The sequence below is a fragment of the Neomonachus schauinslandi genome, chromosome 10 (assembly GCF_002201575.2).
Source record: "Neomonachus schauinslandi chromosome 10, ASM220157v2, whole genome shotgun sequence".
NCBI classification, from domain to species: Eukaryota; Metazoa; Chordata; class Mammalia; order Carnivora; family Phocidae; genus Neomonachus; species Neomonachus schauinslandi.
This window is the reverse complement of record NC_058412.1, coordinates 58,046,808-58,068,635: the sequence shown is the minus strand read 5'-3', so window position 1 is coordinate 58,068,635 and position 21,828 is coordinate 58,046,808. Positions and strand designations below refer to the sequence as shown.

The following is a 21,828-nucleotide window of genomic DNA, read 5'->3' as shown; positions in this document are numbered from 1 at the left end:
CTTCTGCGGACGGGGCTCTGGCGCAGCGTTCGCTGTCTTCGCCTCTCTCTGCGCGGCGTTTGTCAGCCAAGCCCTGGAGTTAGCGCGCGACCAGGGCGGGGCGGGCGGGCGGTGAGGGCGGGGTGCAGGGGGCGGAGGAGGGCGGGGGCGCGCGGAGGTAACCCCCGGCTCGTGCTGCCATTGCCCGGCTCCCTGTCACTCAGCCCGCGCGGGGCCGGGGATTGGCAGCATAGCCCCGTTACGCACTCACCTCGCGTTCACATACCCGGGGAGGGCAGTAGAAAGGTGATCAATCTTCATCAGGCTACATTTCCAATCACCTAAACAACCCGGCAAGACAAGCCACTCCGACAAGGTAAATCGCTTGATTTATTTAGTTTGCAAAGTGCCTCTGCAGGACTTCCCTAGCCCCCACCGCCTCCACGTTGTATCGGGAATGCAACTGCAACCGGGAGCCACCTCCCCACTCTGCCCCTTTCACCCCCACCCAACCCTTGCGGCCCCTCGGCGCGGTCCCGGGCGAGGTAGTGTCTCGGGAACGCGTATGGCTTTGCAAACAAAGTGTGCAATAAAGTGAAACCTGGAGGGACACGCACAAAGCCACTGGAAAGAAAGAGAAGGAAGGAGGGAAGTTGGGCAAAGAAAGAAATCCGGGGATCCTACACCAACCGTCCGGCCCGGCAAGTAATTCCTGTGCCGCTCTGTTTTGCAGGTTGGCTGTCCCGCGGGTCTGTGTGAGGGCGCGAGGTAGATGGTGAGCGGCCCCGGCAGCTGAGGGCAGGTAAGGAGAAAGCCGTGGGGCCGCCCTGGACTCCGGGAGCGCGTTGGTCGTTCTTAACTTCCCTTCCTCAAACGGGTCCCCGCTTCCCAGGGCCCCGGCAGGTGGGCGGGGCTGGGGGGCGGCCTCGCTCCCCTCTTGGTGCGCGGAAGACCCCAGATATCTGCTTGGGCCCCGCGCCCCCTCCCCCGCCTCCCCCGAAGTCACCGAGCCGAAGTGCTAAGTTTGAAGAAAGTCTTTGAAAACTCACGCTGCAGCCTGGCAGAGGCGCCACGGCTTGACGTCCAGTTCTCTTTCGGCCCCAGAGCCCCGGCTGTTTCCCTTTCGTCCCCTTCCCTGCAAACTGTGTTCCCCCAGACCAGACCCTGAGTCCTGGAGGATAGGAGCGGAAGACTTCTTTAGTTCTAACTGCTCTCCCTGAACTCCCTAGCCTGGGCCTGCTTTGAATTCCCGAGACGCGGGGTGAAGCGACAGGTCCCCTGGGGCCCCAGCCGCACTCCCCCGAGCTCCACTTCCTACTCCTGGGAATAGCGCCTCAGGTTGGAGGCAACCGGGGAAGCGAGGCTTCGACCTTCCAGTCCGGGTCAGCGCGAGCTACGGCTGCCGAGGCCTAGTTGTCTAGTCTCGATAGGGCCCTGGGGCTGTGGGTTCATCTAGAAGGATAGGCGGGGCGCACACGGAACTCTGCACTCAGGCCTCCCAAATCTGTGAGACCCTTTGGGGCACTGGGCGGGTCACCTTTCAGCCTCCGCCGGGACGACATTGTCCGCAGCCAGGACCCGGCAGAAAGAAGGACCCGCTCGCGTTCGCGAAGAAGGGCCTGCGGCCGTGGCGAGGCGCCCCTGACCTCCCGCCGCGTCTTAGAGCCGCCACCTCTACCGAGGCCCCTTCTGCGTCTTCTGGCCGCCTCTGCGGGCCCTGGGCCTGTAACTGCGGTTCAGGTGTGGTGGGATTCCCGGTGAGCAACCTTTCAGCGGCTGGGCAGTGAGAGTTAACTGGAGGGGTGGCTGTGGGCTCTGGGGCCCAGACCCAGTGGCGGAGACCTTGGAAGGAATCTACTCTCCTAAGTGGGCAATGCGTCTCAGAGAGGCCCAGGTGCTGCTAGCCGCCCCCTGCAGTGCCTCACCTTAGCTCTCCGGAGTCTCTACCTTTTCGTCCCGCTTTCAAAAACAAAACGAAACAACCCCTTATGCCCTGGACAGCCTGCCTCACTGGCGCCGAGTAAACGTTTGCTTTTGCAGTATTATTGAGGCCGGCTCCTACCGGACCAGAATTTTGCCTAGACTTGGGACCTTGTACACTCTGCGTTGTTTCAGGCTCTCACCTTTCCAGCTTGGCCCTGCTTTTTAATCTCTCCTCACTCCTAGTGACGCCCTACGAGTGTCTTTTACCCATTCCAAGTCTGAAAAGAGGCGATGAGGATCCAGAAAAGCTTACTTTTCAAAGAAGCTCTGGTCTTTGGGCTAAGGCCTTGTAGAGCGGAGTTGACCACCCTGCGAAGTTCCATAAGCCTGCATCTCCTCCCCATCCTGAGGCTCCTTGCCTCTGCCGAGACCAGGTAGCCGAAATGGCTCCCAATCACTGTTTACGTGTGTCTCCTGTCTCCATAGGCTGGGCCCCAAGACGCAACACAGCTTGAAGGACTGCGCAGTGGGAGCCCCGCACTGCGCCTGGCCCAGGCCCCCTGGATCCGTCCGGGCGCCTCCACCCGGCTGTTAGCATGATGTCTTACCTCAAACAACCCCCATATGGCATGAACGGGCTGGGCCTGGCGGGGCCAGCCATGGACCTCCTACATCCTTCCGTGGGCTACCCGGGTGAGCACCGATCCCCGACCCCAGCCCCTGCAAATCTTGGGGACCCCCAGACTCTCGAGTTTGAGCACACACTTTGTGGCTGAGCAGGCCCAGGGAGCCGGTTGGCTAGTCTGCCTACAATGCACCGCATGTTGCAGGCTCACAGGACAGCCGCTGGTGGGTGAGGTGGGCCAGGCCAGTGATGTGGTGCAAGGTATGCCCTCCCAGCCTGACCACACGGGCAGCCTGTCTCTCATTGTGGTCCCACCAGCGGCACAAGACACACTGACCCACGGATCCGTTTCTCATGGGTGGCGTTTTTGGTGTGTGTGTGTGTGTGTGTGTGTCTTTGTGTGTGTCTATTCCTTTCCCCCCAATACTGAATGAGGAAATCTGGACACTCTCTAGGCCCTGACAGGAAGGGCCAAGACTTCCTTATGGGAAATGACTGGCTGAGATGGAGAAGAGGGATTCTTCCTCCCTAATTAAATTGTCCTATACATCGGTGGTCTGCACCAACTTTTGCACTGCGGATGTGGAAGGCTTGAGCTGAATCCCGGTTGTTTTTTTTTTTCCTAGCTCCCACTCCTTCACCTCCATTTATTCCCTCGGAAAGTGTTTTCCAGGTGGTGTTTCTGCGCACCCCTTCCCCATCCTCCAGCCAGGGGATGTGTTGGGGGGGGAGGTGGTGAAAGAAGGGAGATTGTATAACTTCTTCTCCTTTCTTAACCTCCGAGAGGCAGGGAAGGGGGCAACTCTAGAGTCTTGAAGACACTGGTTCCCAGTTGCACACATGCACTTTCTCCCACCTGTGGCCTCTCAGGCTCGGCCTTCCGGGGGTTTTCTTTCGCTTGGAACTCGGCTTTCTTTTGCAACGGCCTCGCACAGGGCCCGCCAGGGGCCTGTCTGCGTCCCCTAGCGTGGGTCCGCGTGGCCACCGCTGACCCGAGGCGCCCCCGCGTGTCCCCTCAGCCACTCCGCGGAAGCAGCGGCGGGAGCGCACCACCTTTACACGCTCGCAGCTGGACGTGCTCGAGGCGCTCTTCGCCAAGACTCGCTACCCTGACATCTTCATGCGCGAGGAGGTGGCGCTCAAGATCAACCTGCCGGAGTCCAGAGTCCAGGTGCGCGTGCCCAGGGCTCCGGGGCCAGGGTAGGGGCCCTGGGGTTGGTTGGAGAGGGCCTGGGAAGGGTGGTGTGGTGTGGGGCGGACCTGCAGACTGGGCAGCCCCTCTCAGACTCCCCCTAGCGCTCAGCCCGGGCCTGGGAGAGGAGCAAAGTTAAAGTAACTAGCTTAGAGCCCTGGATTCGGGCCCCTTGGTCCCAGGGCGCCTTCGGTATTGAAAGTCGTTTTATCCTAAAAATCCTATTCGGGAGGGCAAGCGAGGCTCCCGAAAGTAAAGTGCCTAGAGGGCCTGACGCTTGCCCCTGCTTCTTCGGCCATTCCAGGATTTGGCAGTTTCCTTCGGGGTCTTGAAATCTGCCCCCGCTCTTGCCTTGCATCCGGGGGATCCTGGGAATGGAAGAGTGGAGCTTGGCCAGAGCCTGGTGCCCTGTCGGAGTGCACTCTGTGGGTGGCGCCGGTGTGATTAGACTCTTCTTTGCCCAGAGAGGATGCTGAACGCAAAACCCGGCTACCGGCTTTGCTGTTTCTGGTTTTTGCGATAAAAATACTGTTTGGATTATAACTCCGAACTCTCCTGAAGGGCCTTTTATCATCGTCTTCTTTCCGAGGTCCGAGAAAGAACCTGGAATGTTGAGAACTTTGCCCCATTTGGTTCCCCACTTGGAGCCAAGAAGCCCAACGAAATTCTGCTCAGGCTTCCTTCCCCAGTCCCCCGAGTGTACTGCCTCTGTTCGGCCTCCTGAGCTTACTTCTGCATCCACTCAAATTCTCGCCTTGCCCACGGGGGGGGGGGGGGCTTCTGGGGCCGACTGGCTCCCACCTCGGACTTGGTGACTGTCCCGCTCTCTACGGTCTCCTTGGTGCCTCTCCGCAGTTTCCTCAGCTCTAGTCATAGAATACAGGGCCTCCAAACATACACGACGCTGTTGGGAAGCAGCCAACAGCAGCAGTTTAGAGATGGCTGAACTTCTGGCTGGACAGACGCAAATGTTCCGCCCTAGGGCAGAGCCGCGCTGGGGGTGGGGAGCTGCACATCCCTGCTTTGCCAGAGGAGGATCTTTGGTCAGAGGAACGGGGGAGGGTGGAGGAGCTGGGACTACTGGGACGTGGGCTGGCCTGGCCGGAGATGGGGAGGGGCGGAGGCCTCGGTAGGAGAGGGATGAGAGACCCCAGGCCGGGTAGTGGGTACAAGAGGCGGGGGAGCAAGCTCAGCTCGCCCCGCCCCCCCACCTCCTGAGACCCTCTTCCCCACTCGGCCCGCTACAGGTCTGGTTCAAGAACCGCCGTGCCAAATGCCGCCAGCAGCAGCAGAGCGGGAGCGGGACCAAGAGCCGCCCAGCCAAGAAGAAGTCGTCCCCCGTGCGGGAGAGCTCGGGCTCGGAAAGCAGCGGCCAGTTCACGCCGCCCGCTGTGTCCAGCTCCGCCTCGTCCTCCAGCTCGGGCTCCAGCGCCTCCGCCAACCCAGCGGCGGCAGCGGCTGCAGGCCTGGCCGGGAACCCGGCGGTGGCAGTCCCGTCGTCGTTGAGTACGCCGGCTGCCTCATCCATCTGGAGTCCGGCCTCCATCTCGCCGGGCTCAGCGCCCGCGTCGGTGTCACTGCCCGAACCGTTGGCCGCGCCTAGCAACGCATCATGCATGCAGCGCTCGGTTGCTGGCGCCGCCTCGGCCGCAGCCTCTTACCCCATGTCCTACAGCCAGGGCGGCAGCTACGGGCAGGGCTACCCCGCGCCCTCCTCTTCCTACTTTGGCGGCGTGGACTGCAGCTCATATCTAGCGCCCATGCACTCGCATCACCACCCGCACCAGCTCAGCCCTATGGCACCCTCCTCGATGGCCGGCCACCACCACCACCATCCGCATGCGCACCACCCGTTGAGCCAGTCCTCAGGCCACCATCACCACCATCACCACCACCACCACCAGGGATACGGCGGCTCGGGGCTCGCCTTCAACTCTGCCGACTGCTTGGATTACAAGGAGCCTGGCGCCGCCGCTGCTTCCTCGGCTTGGAAACTCAACTTCAATTCGCCCGACTGTCTGGACTATAAGGACCAAGCCTCATGGCGGTTCCAGGTCTTGTGAGCCCAGGAGTGGAAGGAAGAGGAGAAGAAACGCAACTACCTGCGCCCTCCGTGGTCCCCGTCCTGTTGCTGCTGCTGCCACCGCCCGCCTTCGCCTCGGCTTCTGCAGACCTGAATTTTCGTGCCCCTAAAAGATGCCCTTTGCCTGCACTGCCGCCCTCATCTTTCTGCCACTTGTTTGGGGGATGTGCAGACCCGCCCAACCCTTGGATGAGGGGACCGGTGCCTCGGCTTGGCCCGCAAGTTCTATATGGGGAGAGCTGTGTGCTCTCCTCCTCAACCCCTAACGAACTCCTAAGCCACTCTCTTCCAGTCTTTCTGGGCAGTTATTATGCACTTGCAGCCTTCGGAGGCTCTTTGCTCTGACTCGCTGTTTGAGCCCTACCTACACTTTTATTTATTCTTTCTGGACACTGGAGTCCCTAACTGGCATGTGCCTGCCCATTGGAGTGCACCCACACTCCACCCCAAATCAAAACAACCACTAAGTGTTTCTCGCTTGCAGACTACGGCTCCTTCAGCTGCCCTCGCCCCTGCTCCCCGCCTGCAGGCCAGACCTTCCCGGCGTTTTCTCCTCCCCAGTGGGGTGCGCGGGGACAAGGCCCGAGGGAGGAGCGCGCCCCTAGCCTCTCGCGCACAGCCCCGCCCTGCGTAGAACTGGCTCAAGCTTCCGCCTCGGCGGGAATGCTGTACATAGTCGGGTCCGTTCCAGGGACCACTTAAACTTTTTAGTTGCTGTTGGTTGAACTGAACATATCTCGTCTTAGCGCCCAGGAACTAGAACTTTAAGATATATACAGCATATATATACATATATATACACACATATATATAAAACAAAAGCAAAAAATATTTTCCCTCTGTCCCCCTTCCTCTCTTCCTTAAACGATGGCGCTTTTATTTTTTCAGTTGTTGCAAAGCTGACCTGCCCTCTCACACCTTCTCCCTCTGTGTATTTATTAAAGAGAACCTTTTGGTTCCAGGAAGCTGGGCGCGGAGGGTCGGGAGGGTCCGAGAGTGTGGAGGAAACAGCCAAGTCAGGGTACGAGGGAGGGGGCTAGGCTGGGCAGGGACGTAGGACTGAGCCCTTCACCAGGTCCAAGCACAGAGTCGCAGTTCCGGTTTAGAGACCAATCACAAAGGAAAACAAAACAAAAATGCGGCATTATGGAAAAACAAACAAACCGATCCAGGCCCCAAACCCCAGTTCCAATTCCTCTGTCGGCTTCTCTCTCTTTAAACAACCCTGTTTTGTCTAGTGAGTTTTTAGTGCACCTTCATTCTCCGAAATCTGCGGAGAGCCCGCGCCTGTGTATGAATTTTGGCTTTGGCCTTTTCGTCCAGTAGGTGGGAAAGTAATTTGTAAATTTGATTTGTCCGATGTGAAGACCACAAATTACTTGTTGAAATGTAAGGCAGTCCCCCTCCTCCCCCTTTATCTACATTATTTCCCGAAAATAAATGCAAATTAATGAACGGCTTGTCAGTGTCGCTCTTCTGATTCCAGCCCCAGGTCCTGGTCTCGGGGAGCCTAAAAAGAGGGAAACTCCCGCGTTAATACGCCCGCGTGTTAATGACCTGTGTGAAGCAGGAGGCCAAACGGTAGGGAGGGAGGACATGGCAAGAGGAGTCTCCAGAGAACGTTCTCTGAGGGAGTGTCCTACTCTCCCGGTCAGCTTGGCCTCTTCCCCCAGGCGTTTTGACCCCGCATCCCCTCTCGCCATCCAGGACAGAGACAGGTGTCAGGACTCAATTCCCGAAGCAATTCCTTTCTCTTCAGAGGCAGGAACCTGGCACTGATTTCTTCACCCTAATTGCCTGCACCAGACAGAAGAGGGGGAGGGGAAGAGGGTCGGAGGCGGGAAAGGGTAGCTCTGTAATGCTCTCAGAGCTGAGCCAAAAAGGAAAAGAAAACAAAACGACAAAAAACCGATCCGTGTCCTGCATGTTGGCAGCAGACAACCTTCCTTTCTGCTGAGCTGTCCCGGGTGGCTTCACGGCGGCTAGGGGATCCGAGTCATTCCTTCCACGTGCTAAGATGTCCCTCTAAACCCTCAGGCCCTTGCCAGAAGTAGCCAAGTTATCTTTTGCTTATGGTGAAGTTTAAAACGCAAACATAAAATCTAGAAAAGTCGACAAGGACGCGTTTCACTTTGGCAGGGAAAGAAGACTCCCCACTTGCAGCAGGGGGTCGGAAAGGACGGTTCCATCTTGCCCTGAGAGAAGACCAGGAAGGAGGTGGGGAAGGGATGGGGTGATTCCTCCAGAAAACCCAGAGCCGGCGCTGTCCAGATTGTTTGGCCTGAAATCTGGGTGGAAGACCGAGAAGCTGTTCAACTTGTCCACGGGCAGGAAGGAAATAAGGAAACAACGAAAAGTTTCCTGCGAAGTGACCAACACACTCTATTCTTTTTATTCCGTGTGAGACCTGAGAACACAACGTGAGGCCGGGTTTGGAGAACGACCCCTCCCTCAGGGTCCCGCGCGGAGCAAGGTCTTAGGGCTGCGAGCTCCGGTGGTAGAAAAGCCTTTTCGGCCGCTTCCTCCCCCTGGACTCCGTAGGCCCGGCTCGGGCGCACTGCGCCTTCCCACTCCAGCAAACCCATTATCCCCGATTCAGCAAAGGCCCGCGGGAGGGCGCAGCCCGGGCCCCGCCGAGCCCCGCCCGCCGGCGCCGCCCCCGGAGGAAGACCCCCGAACGCAGGGCTGGGCCGCCCCCGCGCGGGCTCCGCCTTGGGCAGCGCCTCCAGTTAAAGGCGGAGCCAAGGCCAACCCGCCCGGGGAGCGCCGTGGCCCCTCGAGTGCGGGGCCCGCACGTGCCGGAGAGGCCGGGCCGGTGGCCGGAGCCAAGAGGCTTCCAGCCCGCGCTGCACGGGCCTGGGCACCACTGCTGGAGGGCTTCCCAGGCGCTCTCCTCAGCCGACCCTGCCCGTCCCGCCCCGGGGCCGCTCTGGCTCACGCAGCAGCTGCCAGTGCCGCTAGAGGCCCAGGTGCTAGGCTGCCCCCACCCGCAGCTCTGAGGCGGGTTCCCGGGGGGCGCCTAGCGGTCCTCTTGGCTGTTCGGTGGAAAGAAACCAGGAGACCCGGCTTTGCGCCTGCTCGGACAACTGTGTGGCCTCCGGAGCAAGGTACTCAAACCCCTGGGCCTCAATTTCGTCGCATTTGTTAGTTTGTCCCGCTTGGCCTGGGACGTTCCAGAACTTCACACTTGGGGCCGAGGTTGCTGGTGGGTAGGTCTGACGTGTCCCCGCGGCCCGGCCACTCGGCGGCGTCTAGAAGCTTCGGCGCCTGCGTACTTCGGCAGATGGGAACCGGTGGCCAGGCGCACGGAGGCCCGGCGGGAGTTCCCGCCCGGGGGACGAAGCTTCGAAAAGAGGCACGTGCTTTTCCCAGGGCCTCCCCGCCTGTGCCGAGGCCCCGTGGCGCCGGGTGGAGACCAGGAACCCGAAGGCGCTGGGGCACCGCAGGCCACCAGGACGCGGGAGCTGGGGGGAGCAGGGTGAGTGCCTGGCCGCCGTGGGGGCGGCCCGAGGTGGCCAGGCCCAGTGAGGTGAGGGCGCCCTCGCGGGCGGAGCGTCCTCGGGAGGCGGCCGTGGCGGCGGCGGCGGCGGCGGCGGCGGGAGCGCCGAAGGCCCCTCCCGGCCGGCCACCTGTTAATGGGCAGAGCCGCCCTCAGCTCGCCCTTCGCCCTTCTCCCGCGGGAGAGAGGTTTGTCTGATTTGGGTTTTGGTGTTCGTGACGCAAGTGAAGCAACTTAAGGAGATTTAGCAACTTCAGAACATTTAGCAATGTTAAGATGTCAACAGTTTTTTTCGTGGCGTGCTCAACGAAATCTTCGTGTTTTTTACCCATAGCGTGTATTCTCTCCTCAAACCCCAGGGGCAAAAAAGTTTACCCTTAACGTGAACATGTGCGAGGTGCCATGTGGGTAAAGATAACTCATATTTGTGATTTTTAAGGAATTTTAAAACTTAAAACAATCCCAAGAGCACCGCATTTACTGAAGCTCTGAAAAGATTCAGTAAAGTAACCTCGTTTGTTGTAGAACTTTTCAGTATTCAGTAGCTACTGAGAGTATATGGAGACATTTTCCTAGATGGTGAAAACATTTTTGGGGGGGGGAATCCTTAAAGCTAGAGAGTATTAACGCGACAGGAAAAACAGGTAAAAAGACACTGAATGTCAACAAATTCGTGTCTGCTACATTATTGAGAGCAAAAAGCAGTGGTTTCATTTATTGTGTCAAAAGAAAATTACTAGTTTTTTTCATGTATTTTGTTCAAAATAGCAGTTTCACAAACTTTTTTCGATTGTGAAAATAAATGATAAATTCACTACTCTGGCAGAATTGTTATTGATGTTATTAAGCATTAACAGGCACTAAGGTTTTCTTTAGATACAGAAATAAAATGTATCTGATATATTAAATGTAGTTAATATATACATTATTGGTAAAGAAAATCTGTATCATTACTATTCAAAACCAAAAAAATCACTTGGCTTCTGATGCAGAATTAATTTAAGAACAGCAACAAGATATCTTTATAAAATTCCTTAATTGAAAACCGATCAAATTCTCAACAAGTTATTCTATATTTTCCACACTTTCCCTTCCCCCATACATTTTAATATCTAAAACGAGACTAAAAAAAACTCCTTAGGTTTAACTGAGGAATATTTTATTCAACAATATAAATCTTAAAGTAAAAACCAACTAAAAGGTGAATACGAAATAATAACAATGTATTTCTTATTTGACAACAAGAAAACATCTCCATTATCTTTAAGAAAGAATGTGTTTAATTAAATGGGTGTCTGGAATATACTCTTTTTGAAAAGGAGAGGCTTTATTTTTGGCTTTTTGGCTTTATTTTTAGTAAATTGTTCCTGAAAAAGCAATTATGCCTTAATCATCCTGTTGCTCTTTACTGATACCTGAAGAAAGAATTGGATTGTTTTGTGAGGGAGGGGACCATGCCATTTTGACCTAATGATTGTTTAATCATGCTTTGAAAATGAGTTGGATTTTACTTAAAACACATTAGGTGCAGTCTTTCAAAAGCTTTTGAAAATCAAAAATATTTTCCAAAAATTCTTCACTAACTTAGGTGAAATGGCAGTTGCATAATATAGACAAAGTTGAAACTGCTTTTAATATATCTGATTTTTTTCTTAGGAAAAAACAAAGCACAGAAGTGTGTGATGTGCTCACAACGAACATGCATATTCCTCTAATTATGAAATTGTACATTCAGGTTTCTAGGACTATTACTTCAGAGACAAGGATATACTTTAAAATATTTTTGAGTTCTTTCTAATCAAACAGGACTTAACTCGATTTAATCAGTGGTGACCCATCAAAATTTAAACATTGACAATCTATTATGTTTCTAAAAATTGTACACCTCCTATCCCCTTAGTATAATTTACTTGGTGGCTAATATAATCAAAGACACAAAGTTCCATTTCATTCCAAAAGTCCTAAATACTTCATTTTTCAGAGGTTAATCTTTATAGAACAGCTTATGAAACTATTTTAGAAAATTTTAGAAATTCTTTTAAAGTGGATTGTAAAACTAGGATTTAAGGAACTTGAGTCACAATTTTTTCAGGATTGAAGTGGAGTATAAATAAATCATAACTAATTTTGATAGTTGGCATAAAATTAATGAAACTGTAGGAATAAATGGCCTCTGATTCAACAACGTGTCTAAAGAGCTTATAAAATATTTTTAGTATGCAAATATTCTCATGTATGTTCAAAGCTCTGAATGCTTATAAGATATACCATCGTCTGTCATAGCTATTTAAATGTAGGAATCAAATTTTCTTTTTAAAGTTTACTTAAAAATTTTTATTGTGAAATTTACATGGAAAAGAAAGTGTAAAACACATATACTTTAAAGGGAAAAGAAAATTTACATGGAGCAGCATTTTTTGAAATACTTTGAAAAGTAGATTGGGGTTGGTTACAATAGCAGTGTGTAAATCTGTTACATAAATTATGTCAAGTTATGTTTCAGGGATTTTGTTAAATCCTTTAGAATAATGACTCTTAACATATAAAGACACCTTTTTTAAGGCAGAAAAACAATTACAATCATAGTACATAGAAGTTCTATAGGCCTTTGAAAATCCGTAGGGTTTCTTTTTTGATGTAAGAATTGTGCTTTATGTCTATTTATGTTTTTAATGAAGGAGCACCAAAAATACCTATCTTCTTGTTTCTGAAGCATGGATATTTGACCTCCACACAAAGCAACAGCTTCTACTCTTGATTTCATTCCTGGTGACCCTCAAATCCGTATTCCTCTCTCAGACCTATCTGTTTGACTTCATATACCTGTACACCCACTGAGAGAAGCCATTGGAGTTTAGGTCTTAGTATGTTAATGATACGATGTCTGGGACTTGCTTCAAAATAATAGAGAAGAGAAGGAATGAGTGGAGTATAGATAAAACCAGATTAGCCGCGAGTCGATAATTGTTGAAATTAAGTGAGAATTCATACAACTCATTATACTATACTTTTGTATGTTTACATATTTTTTCATAATAAAAAGGGAATAAAAATATGTATTAGTTTGCTGAAAGTAGTTTTTGAGTATGTTAAGAAAACTGAGTTTCCCATACTTTTGGAGCTCCTACAGTATTATTTGCGTATATTATTTTCTTTATCTGCTCTCAAGTCTTGCAAGATTAGTTGGTGTGAGCCTCAGAGAGGTTTGATTATTTACTCAAGGTTACATAATTGATAGGTGGCAGAACTTGGTACTCAGGTCTTCAGATCCCATGTTCTTTTGCTATAAAAGCTACCTAAAATTTTCAGTATGTAGCAAACATTAATTTTTAAGAAACCACCAGATCACTTGACAGTCCAGTTACCAGATTATCAACAAAACATGCTTTATCTAAGTTCGAGTTATAAAATTTGAGCTTTGATAACTGAGAATTATTTTCTGGGACATTATTACCTTTATGTTTCTGGGCATCACTTCAATCTAATTTTTATAAGTGTTCAGAAAGATTTTAATAGAGCATTAACTGAGAGTACTGGTCTGAGACCAGGTCTTTGTATCTACTCTTTTAATTTCTTATTAATTTTTAATTCCTTACAAGTTGTTCATTTCTGAGTAATTTTAAAATTCCTTCCTGGCTGGTTCATGTTTATGAGTGGTGTTTTTTGTTCTTGACCAAATCTTTTTTGCTCCTTAGAATATTGCTTTGCTACCTTATAGGAATTTTAACCAGGGAAAGCTGTGTAAACCAGATAAGAAGTTGAGTTTAGATTAATGGCTCTGTGTGTGAGGCTTAGTTTATTTGTAAACAGATATTTGGAATCTTATATTCTAACTATACTAACTTGGGAACTTCTCTTTTCAAGTTTTGAAGTTTGTAGTTTAAATTTTAAAATCTGATAGCAAATCCTGTCTTTTTAAGGGTATATTTTATTTTTTCAGAGCTAAGTCTGGAAATTTAAAAATGGGTTAACAAGTTGGGTCATAGAAATCACGTCACTTTATAGATACGGGTTTCCTTTATTGAAAAGTGAAAAGCAGAAGTCTTGTTTAAATTGCATCTTTATTTCTTTAGTTTTTAAAAACCCCTCAGGTCATGCTTCTATTCTTGCTACTGTCCTCTTTCTTCAGTCTTCCTCTTCCCTGATGTAAAAAATAAAGGTTGTTTGTTCATGATCCTTAATGTTTGGAAAAGAACACATCTAGTGTCTATATTCTTCCTGTATTTCCTCAGTTGAGGCATAAACTTTATCATATACTCATGTTAGCACTTAATAATTCCTGCATGCCTTTGTGTCTGTACATTTGGAACTGAGATTCTTCCCACCCTATTGTATTCCAGTCAATAAAATAGCTAAATCTTTTATCCCAAGAGAGATGAGAAGTCAGTGGGGATCCTAATGCTGAGGGAAGCCTAAGGGATGGGACTAAGTTTTCCTGTAGTCGAAGTCCTTGGCACAGTGCCAGATACAAGGTGGGTCTCAAATGAAAGAATGAAATCTAGTCATCAGCCTTGAAACAGATTTAAATGTAATTCATCTCAGATACAGAATTGTCTTTTTTTTCTTTGTGGTATTCAGAGTTAGTTCTGAATGAATTCAATAGCATGTTTTCTTTTTCTTTTTTTTTTTTTAAAGATTTTATTTATTTATTTGAGACAGAGAGAATGAGAGGGAGGAGGGTCAGAGGGAGAAGCAGACTCCCTGCCGAGCAGGGAGCCCAACGCGGGACTCGATCCAGGGACTCCAGGATCATGACCTGAGCTGAAGGCAGTCGCTTAACCAACTGAGCCACCCAGGCGCCCCCCAATAGCATGTTTTCTTAATCTCTTTTAATCATCCTTAGAATCAAGACCTTTCTGGTAACTTCTCACTATTACATCTCTTGTTAAATAAGACCATTTCAAAATTTCGTTCATTAAAATTTTAAGTTATATACTTAAAAGTCCATAAAATGTATATATACATTTAATCAAATAGTTATCAATGTCTTGTAATCACCACCACCAGGGGCAAAGAATAGAACATTATTGGGACTGCAGAATTGCCTGAATATATCCTTTGCCCATTACAATCACTTCTGTCTCCCCATAAGTAACCACTATCCTATCATTTATAGTAACTGTGTTCTTGCATTTCTCTTTTAATTTAACCACTGGATATGCATTCCTAAACTATATGGATTTGTTTTGCCTATTTTAAATTTTATATGAATAGAATTACACTGTATTATTTTTGTAACTTTTTTCCACTTAAAATTATAAGATTCTTTCATGTTATGGTGTGTATCTGTAGCTTCTTCACTTTCATTGCTGTATGCTGTATAGTATTCCATTGTATAAATATACCACAATTAATTGATCTGTTCTGTTGATAGGCACTTGTGATGTTTCCAGGTTGGGATAATTATAATGGTGCAGCCCTGAACGTTCCTTTATGTGTATCCTGATGCACATAAAGATGCAATCTCAAGAGTATATCCTAGGAGTGAAATTTCTGAGCCATAGGGGATGCATATTTTCAACTTGACTAGATATTGGCACAGTTTTTCAAGTTGGTTGTGTTAATTTATATTCCCAAATAGTGTATGAGAATTCCAGTTGCTCCTTATCTTTGTCAAAGCTTAGTATTTTTAGACTTTTAAAAATTTTGTCAATTTATTGGATGTGTAATAATATCTCATTGTGTTTTTAATTTGTGTTTTCTTGGTTAGTAGTGAGATCGAGCGCTTTTTCTTATGTTTATTTGGATATCATTTTTGTGAAGTGTCTATTCTTATATTTCCTTTTTTTTCCTCTTAGGTTGTCTACCTTTTTTCTGATTTGTAAGAGATCTTTACATATTCTGAAAACTAGTCCTTTGTCATTTATATGAGTTGATTATTTTTCCCACTTCGTGCATGGTCTTTTCACTCTTATGGTGTTTTAAAGCTTTTATTTGTTTATTTGTCAGAGAGAGAGAGCACAAAGCAGGGGGAGTGGCAGGTGGACAGGGAGAAGCAGACTCCCCGCTGAGCTGGGAGCCTGAGGTGGGACTCTATCCCAGAACCCTGGGATCACGACCTGAGCCAAAGGCAGACACTTAACCGACTGAGCCACCCAGGTATCCCTCTTATGGTGTTTTAAAGTAGCTGAATTTGTTAATCGTTTATGACTGGTGCTTTTTGTGTCTTATTTAGGAAATCCTTTCTTACCTCACGATCATGAAAATATTTGCCCAAATTTTCTTTTAAAAGATTTAAGTTTCACCTTACATATTAATCATCTGACTTTTTTGTAGGGTACAGTATTTGACAGCATTTCCTCCTCTTGAAACTTTATCTGCTCGTATAACTGCAAATGTCCTCTTTATGTTGATAATTCCAAAAATCTATATTTTTGGTATTGACTGTATTCCTTAGCTGAGACCCATATTTCCAACTGCCTCCTGGATCTCTCCACTTGAGTATCTTGCAAATATTTGCTAATATCTTAGTTTGAAGCTCATTTTTTAAAATTTTATTTTTTGTTTAGATTAAATCATCGTATAAGCCAAAATACATGGTAGAATCTTTGACTCTTCTTTCCTTATCTTCTCCATCAAAACAGCCATCCTGTCCAAGTGATTCTACTTATAAAATGCATGTTAAGTCCATTCATTCCCTTCTTTCCAGTTGCACGATTACTGCTCAGAGTTCCACCTAGTCTGGTATGATACCTTCTACTTGGTTTTCCTGCCTTCTATTCCCCTTCTCTAGTCATTCGCTCACACAACCCCAGAGTTTTCTTTGTAAAACACAAATCCCATCTCTTTCCTGCTTTTATGGCTTTTCATTGCCTTCATTATAACAAAAAATTCAAATTCCTTCACACAGCTCCTACCATTGTTCTGCAGGAATCTCGTGTTTTAGCCACACCATGCTACTTACTGTTTCCCGAAGAAGCCATGTCCTTCTGCCTTTTTCCATGTTGTCCCATTTGCTTGGAATAGTCTTCCTTCCACCTCTTCCCACTGGGAATATCCACCATCATTTCCAGAAAGAATTAATCCTCCCTGCCTCTGGGCTTCCCATAGCACTTTGTTCATACTTTTATTGCAGTACTTATTATAACGCTTTATATTTATTGGTCTCCTATTCTAGACTATGAAGTTTTTGAAGACAGAGAATATGCTTTATTAATCTTTTTTTCTTAGAATCTAGCAATGCTTAGTACAAAATAGTAGTCAATAAATCCCTGAAGGATAAAATATTGAAGAATTGTGTTAACTTTAAAAAAGAATGTAGAAATGTATGCATTGACTAAAAAGCCATAAGCAGGGAAATACGTTCATGAAAGGGTACACTGGGCTGTTTTATGTGAGTGGATTATAGCTGAAAATATTAGAACCATGCTGCTCTGGTCCAGTGCTAACTGAAGGGACAAAAATAATCTTAAAAGAACAAATAAAATTGAGTTCTCATTTTTAAAAGGGTGACTTACATATCAAACAGACTTAGAATAAAAAGTTAAATAAAATTAGTTTTAAAAAAGAAATTCACAATACTGCTGAAGAAGTTTTTGACTTTCAGGGACCACATTAATGAGCATAGTCTATCCTGTTACAAATTTTATAATATCATGAATTACATCTGTTTTGACAGCACTTGCTAACTCTTATTCTGGAAGGTGCTGGTAAATCGAGGTACCCCTTAGGTTTAATCAGAACAGTCACAGGTTGACAGTTGTTGCATTTGCTGATTCTTCAGATTCCTATAACCAATAAAACCTTTGGTGACTGGAGTCTAAATATTTACTCAATGTTCATACAGCAAACACACAGCACAATTGAATTATGGTGAGACAGTTTTTTACAGTTCCTCTGGAGGAAGCAGGGTTAGTGTGAAATAACATTATCTTTCTTTTCATGTTAATATAACTGATTCATTGTATGCACAAGAATATTCTATATATAAAATGTTCTTAGAGAAATTTTAAGAGCAAAATGATTTTTCATTAAAATATATATCATTTATATTGGATTTCTGATTGGAGTAAATCTTTAAAGAAGCTTGAAAAAGTTTGTCTTTATCTGCAGGTAAGTTATCTTCTGATGATGAATTTATAGATTTTGAAATAAACCAGCGCCTTAATCATAAAAGCAACTTCTAGATAAACATGGTCAGTTGAATACATGTTTGATTTTCACTTTCCCTTGAAAACCTACTAAAATGAAAGTCAGGGAATAAAGAAAGGCATAAACTCCATAAGGACAAAGAGAACATGAGAGGAGATGTCAACAGACTTTTGGAAGCTGGGCCATCGGTAGATGGATGAGTGGTAACTGTCTTAGTAAAGAAAGCTGACCCCTCCGTTTGTGCACACCTGGCTAGCTAAGATAGTGACTATTGGCCGGTGGCTGTTTAGATACTGATGGTCTCCAGACAAGAGGCCAGCGTGAGCTTGGTAGGGAACCAGAGCTCTATCTTGGATGATCTGATTGCAATACATTTGTCTAGATTCTTTGAGCCTGGGAATAACTGAACATTCATAGATGAAATATGCTATGTAAGCAGCATATATTATGAATGATATTATTAATGAATATAAGGAAGACCTGCAGTGGCTTTGTTCAACGAGGATACCATAACTCTAGATATTATGCAATCATATAGAGCAACACTGTCTAATAGTGTGGCCATAGCCATGTGTGGCTTTTGAGCTTCTGAAATATTGCTAATCTGAATGAAGATTGCAATGTAAGTGTGAAATTCACCTTGGATTTCAAAGACTTAGTATAAAAAAATGTAGAATATCTCCTTAGTGGGGCTTCTGGGTGTCACAGACTGTTAAAGCTTTCGAGTGATTCTTGGTTTCGACTCAGGTCGTGATCTCAGGGTTGTGACATGGAGCCCTGGGTCAGGCTCCACGCTCAGTGTGGAGTCTGCTTAAGACTCTTTCTCCCTCTCCCTCTGCCTCCCCCCTACCCCCATACTTGGTCTCTCTCAAATAAGCAAATCTTTAAAAAAAATATCTCCTTAGTAATTTTTTATTAGTTGCTTAATGAAATATTTTATATAGTATATGTTATGTTAAAGAAAACATATTATTAAAAATATTTCACCTGGGGGCGCCTGGGTGGCTCAGTTGGTTAGGCGACTGCCTTCGGCTCAGGTCATGATCCTGGAGTCCCGGGATCGAGTCCCGCATTGGGCTCCCTGCTCGGCAGGGAGTCTGCTTCTCCCTCTGACCCTCCTCCCTCTCATGCTCTCTGTCTCTCATTCTCTCTGTCTCAAATAAATAAATAAAATCTTTAAAAAAAAATTTCACCTGTTTCTTTTTACTTTTCTAATGTAGATACTAGACCATTTTAAATTTCGTATGTGGCTCTTATTATTTTTATACAGCTGTGAATAGTGGTATTGATCCTTGAGTGGCTGGTACGGTTCCCTGGTCTCTGTCTTACAGGGGCCCTTTAAAATGAGGCCCTTTAAAAATAAATAAAACAAATGGGGACCTGCTCCATATTGTGCAACGCCTCTCAATAGTACCTAAAGTATTGCAATATATCCTTCTAGCAAAATACCTTGTTAGTGGAATTATGAGTCTGTTTATTGAATAAAAGAGAATAGTCTAAAGGTATCAATAGATATCTTGATAAAATTTGTAATTTTCTTGTTATCCATCTACCATGGTTTTTCAGCACAACTCCTTCCTTGAATCCATATAATTTTACTTACCTGATTACTGATTGCTTTAAGAAAAAAGCACAGATTTGAGCCAAATGAGAATATTGTAGAGTCTTGGTTACCAACCTGGTCTTTGGTTCTCAAGCATTCTAGCAATATTTCTGTTTTCTAATACTTCAGTCTTGATAGTGGCTTCTTAAAACCTTTCACTCTTCTCAAACCTCGTATCCATGTTCTCAGCAGATGACCCCATATCCTACTTCACTGACAAAATGCTATAGAAGGTGTCAGAGGAGAATGCCCTTGACTTTCAACTACAGATCTTTCTTGGGGTTATGTCCCAATAAACCCGTTGTAAGTTGAAAATATTTTGAGTCAAAATGCACTTAATACACCTAACCTACCAAATTGTTGCAACTTAGCCTCGCCTACCTTAAATGTGCTCAGAACACTTACATTAGCCTACAGTTGGGCAAAATTATCTATTAGAAAGCCTATTTTGTAATAGAGTGTTGAGTATCTCCTATAATTTATTGAATACTGCGCTGAAAGTGAAAAACAGAATGGTTGTAGGGTATCACTTGTTAACCTTTGTGTTGTCATGGTGGACTGGGAGCTGAAGCTGGCTGTCACTGCCCAGCATCATGAGAGAGTATTCTACTGGGAATCACAAGTCTGGGAAAAGATCAAAATTCAAAATTCGAAGTATGGTTTATACTGAATGTGTATCACTTTTGCACTGTTGTGAAGTCAAAAAATTCTAAGTTAGGGACCATCTATATGGATACTCTCTCTCTCTCTCTCTATGTATATATGTGCCATGCTACAGTTTAACCTGTACTCACAGCCATTCTTTACGTCCTGTCCACTGCTAGGCATGATGGTTCTCTTCTCCTGTCTGAGGAAAATCTCTTTCTGTGTTGTGCATCTTATCCCCTTGTGCTTCCTCAGAGCTCTCTCTTTTGGCATCTTCAGTTTCTTTCTCCTTCTCTATTAGCTTCATCTCAACAGTACTTAAACATGCTTTAACTTCTACCATCTTAAAAAAAAACAACCCTCTCTTGGGGTGCCTGACTGGCTTGGTCAATAAAGCATGTGACTCTTGATTTCGGGGTTGTAAGTTCAAGCCCCAGGTTGGGTGTAAAGATTACTTAAAAATAAAATCGTCTAAAAACAAAACTCTCTCTTGACTGCTTGTCTTGTACCTACCACTAGGTCTTCCTCTGTTTAACAGTTGAGCTTCTTGAAAATATTTTCTGTTTGTTATTTTCACATTCTCCCCATCTATTCACTTTTTAATTCACTATCGTGAAACTCCCACCCCTAAGACTGCTTTTGCCAAAGTCACTAGTAACTTATTTGTTTGTGATCTGAGCAATAGTTTTGTCTTAATCATAGTTCATCTCTCGATAGCGTTTGATACTAGGAATCATTTTCTCTTTTATGAAATACTTTTTTCTTTTGGTGTTTTTCATACTCTACTATTCTGGTTTTTATTGTAATGTCTCTTCTTCCTTCTTCTTAGAATTCTTGTGACTCCCTCTTTGCTGCTGTATTAAATAGTGTTGTTCTGGGGCACCTGGGTAGCTCAGTCGGTTAAGCGACTGCTTTCGGCTCAGGTCATGATCCTGGAGTCCCAGGATCGAGTCCCATATCAGGCTCCCTGCTCTGCGGGGAGTCTGCTTCTCCCTCTGACCCTCCCCCCTCTCATGCTCTCTCTCTCTCTCTCGTTCTCTCTAATAAATAAAATAAAATATTAAAAAAAATAGTGTTGTTCCTCAAGACTCCACACTAGGCTGTCTTCTTACTTAAACTCACCCTGGCTAATTAATCTACTCCCATATTTTCAGTTCTAAATTTGTATTTTCAGCCCTAATTTCTAGATCCAATTTCTGTCTGGAAATACCATAGTACCTCTACTACCACATCTGCTCTTCTTGCTCTATCCTTTATCTCCGCGAATAACAACTCCATCAACGCATGAGCTAAACAAGGAAACCAGAGGGTCATCTGCATTCTAACCACTGTGGTCCTTCCTCAACACTCATTGTCAGTTACTCATCAAGTTTGGTCCATTTTATCACTTAACAGCTTTTTATTCTATTTACCTGTCCACACCCCAAATACAAATACAAAATGTCATTACAGTCTCTTAGCTAGTTTATTCTAATGATGTTGTAACTGGTTGGTATTTCTCCAGTCTTGCACCTATGCATAAAATCTGTGGTAGCTCGTTTCCAAAGATGGCCCCCAGTGAACCACATCTCCTAGGGTTCAGGCCCTTGTTTGGTCCTCTCATTCTGAATCTGAGCTTACCTTGTTACTCACTTTAAGTAATGGAGCATGGCAGAGGTGACATTGTGCCAGTTCCAGGCTTCAGCCTTAAAAATGCCTGATAACTTCAACTTTTGTACCCGAAGTTCCTTGTAAGTCAAGCCAGTGCTGGACATCCCAGCATCCCAGCTGAATTCAGACTTCTAGATGTCCTTCTAAGATGCCAGACCTAGAGGAGAGATTATTATACATGTTCCATACCTGGAAAACTCCTAGGTGTTTTCACCCCCAGGTGACATCAAATAAGCTAGAGAACTGCCCAGCTGAGCCCAGTCAATCCATGGAGTAATGAGAGATAACAAAATGAATGTTGTTTTAAACCACTAAACTTTGTAGTGATTTATTTCACAATAGATAAAGCCAAAACAAGACCTCTCTGTTCTGCTTCCTATTCCAGTCTTATCTTTGGCAATTCATCTTTGACACTTTAAGCTCTACCTTCACTAAGCTGCTTGAAGTTTCCAGACTGAACTCTGCTTTTTCTTCTAGACTTTTTACTCCTGCTGTAAGAAACATTTTAACATGCCCTCTCTTGCCAAATTCCTACCCA

General features: G+C 46.3%; 1 protein-coding gene across 2 annotated transcripts; it reads left to right on the top strand.

The window, feature by feature from the left end:
- The first annotated feature begins 288 nt into the window (after positions 1-288).
- Positions 289-7,070, top strand: OTX1 (orthodenticle homeobox 1). Of its 2 annotated transcripts, XM_021699180.1 has the most exons (5): positions 289-355; positions 713-781; positions 2,389-2,595; positions 3,547-3,698; positions 4,967-7,070. In XM_021699180.1, exons 3-5 carry the CDS (start codon positions 2,499-2,501, stop codon positions 5,780-5,782), a joined length of 1,065 nt encoding a protein of 354 aa, XP_021554855.1. In that variant the 5' UTR covers positions 289-355; positions 713-781; positions 2,389-2,498; the 3' UTR covers positions 5,783-7,070. The 2 variants fall into 2 exon arrangements, with proteins under 2 accessions (XP_021554855.1, XP_021554856.1); XM_021699181.1 differs by lacking the exons at positions 289-355; positions 713-781 and adding an exon at positions 1,700-1,736.
- The last annotated feature ends 14,758 nt before the right edge of the window (positions 7,071-21,828 follow it).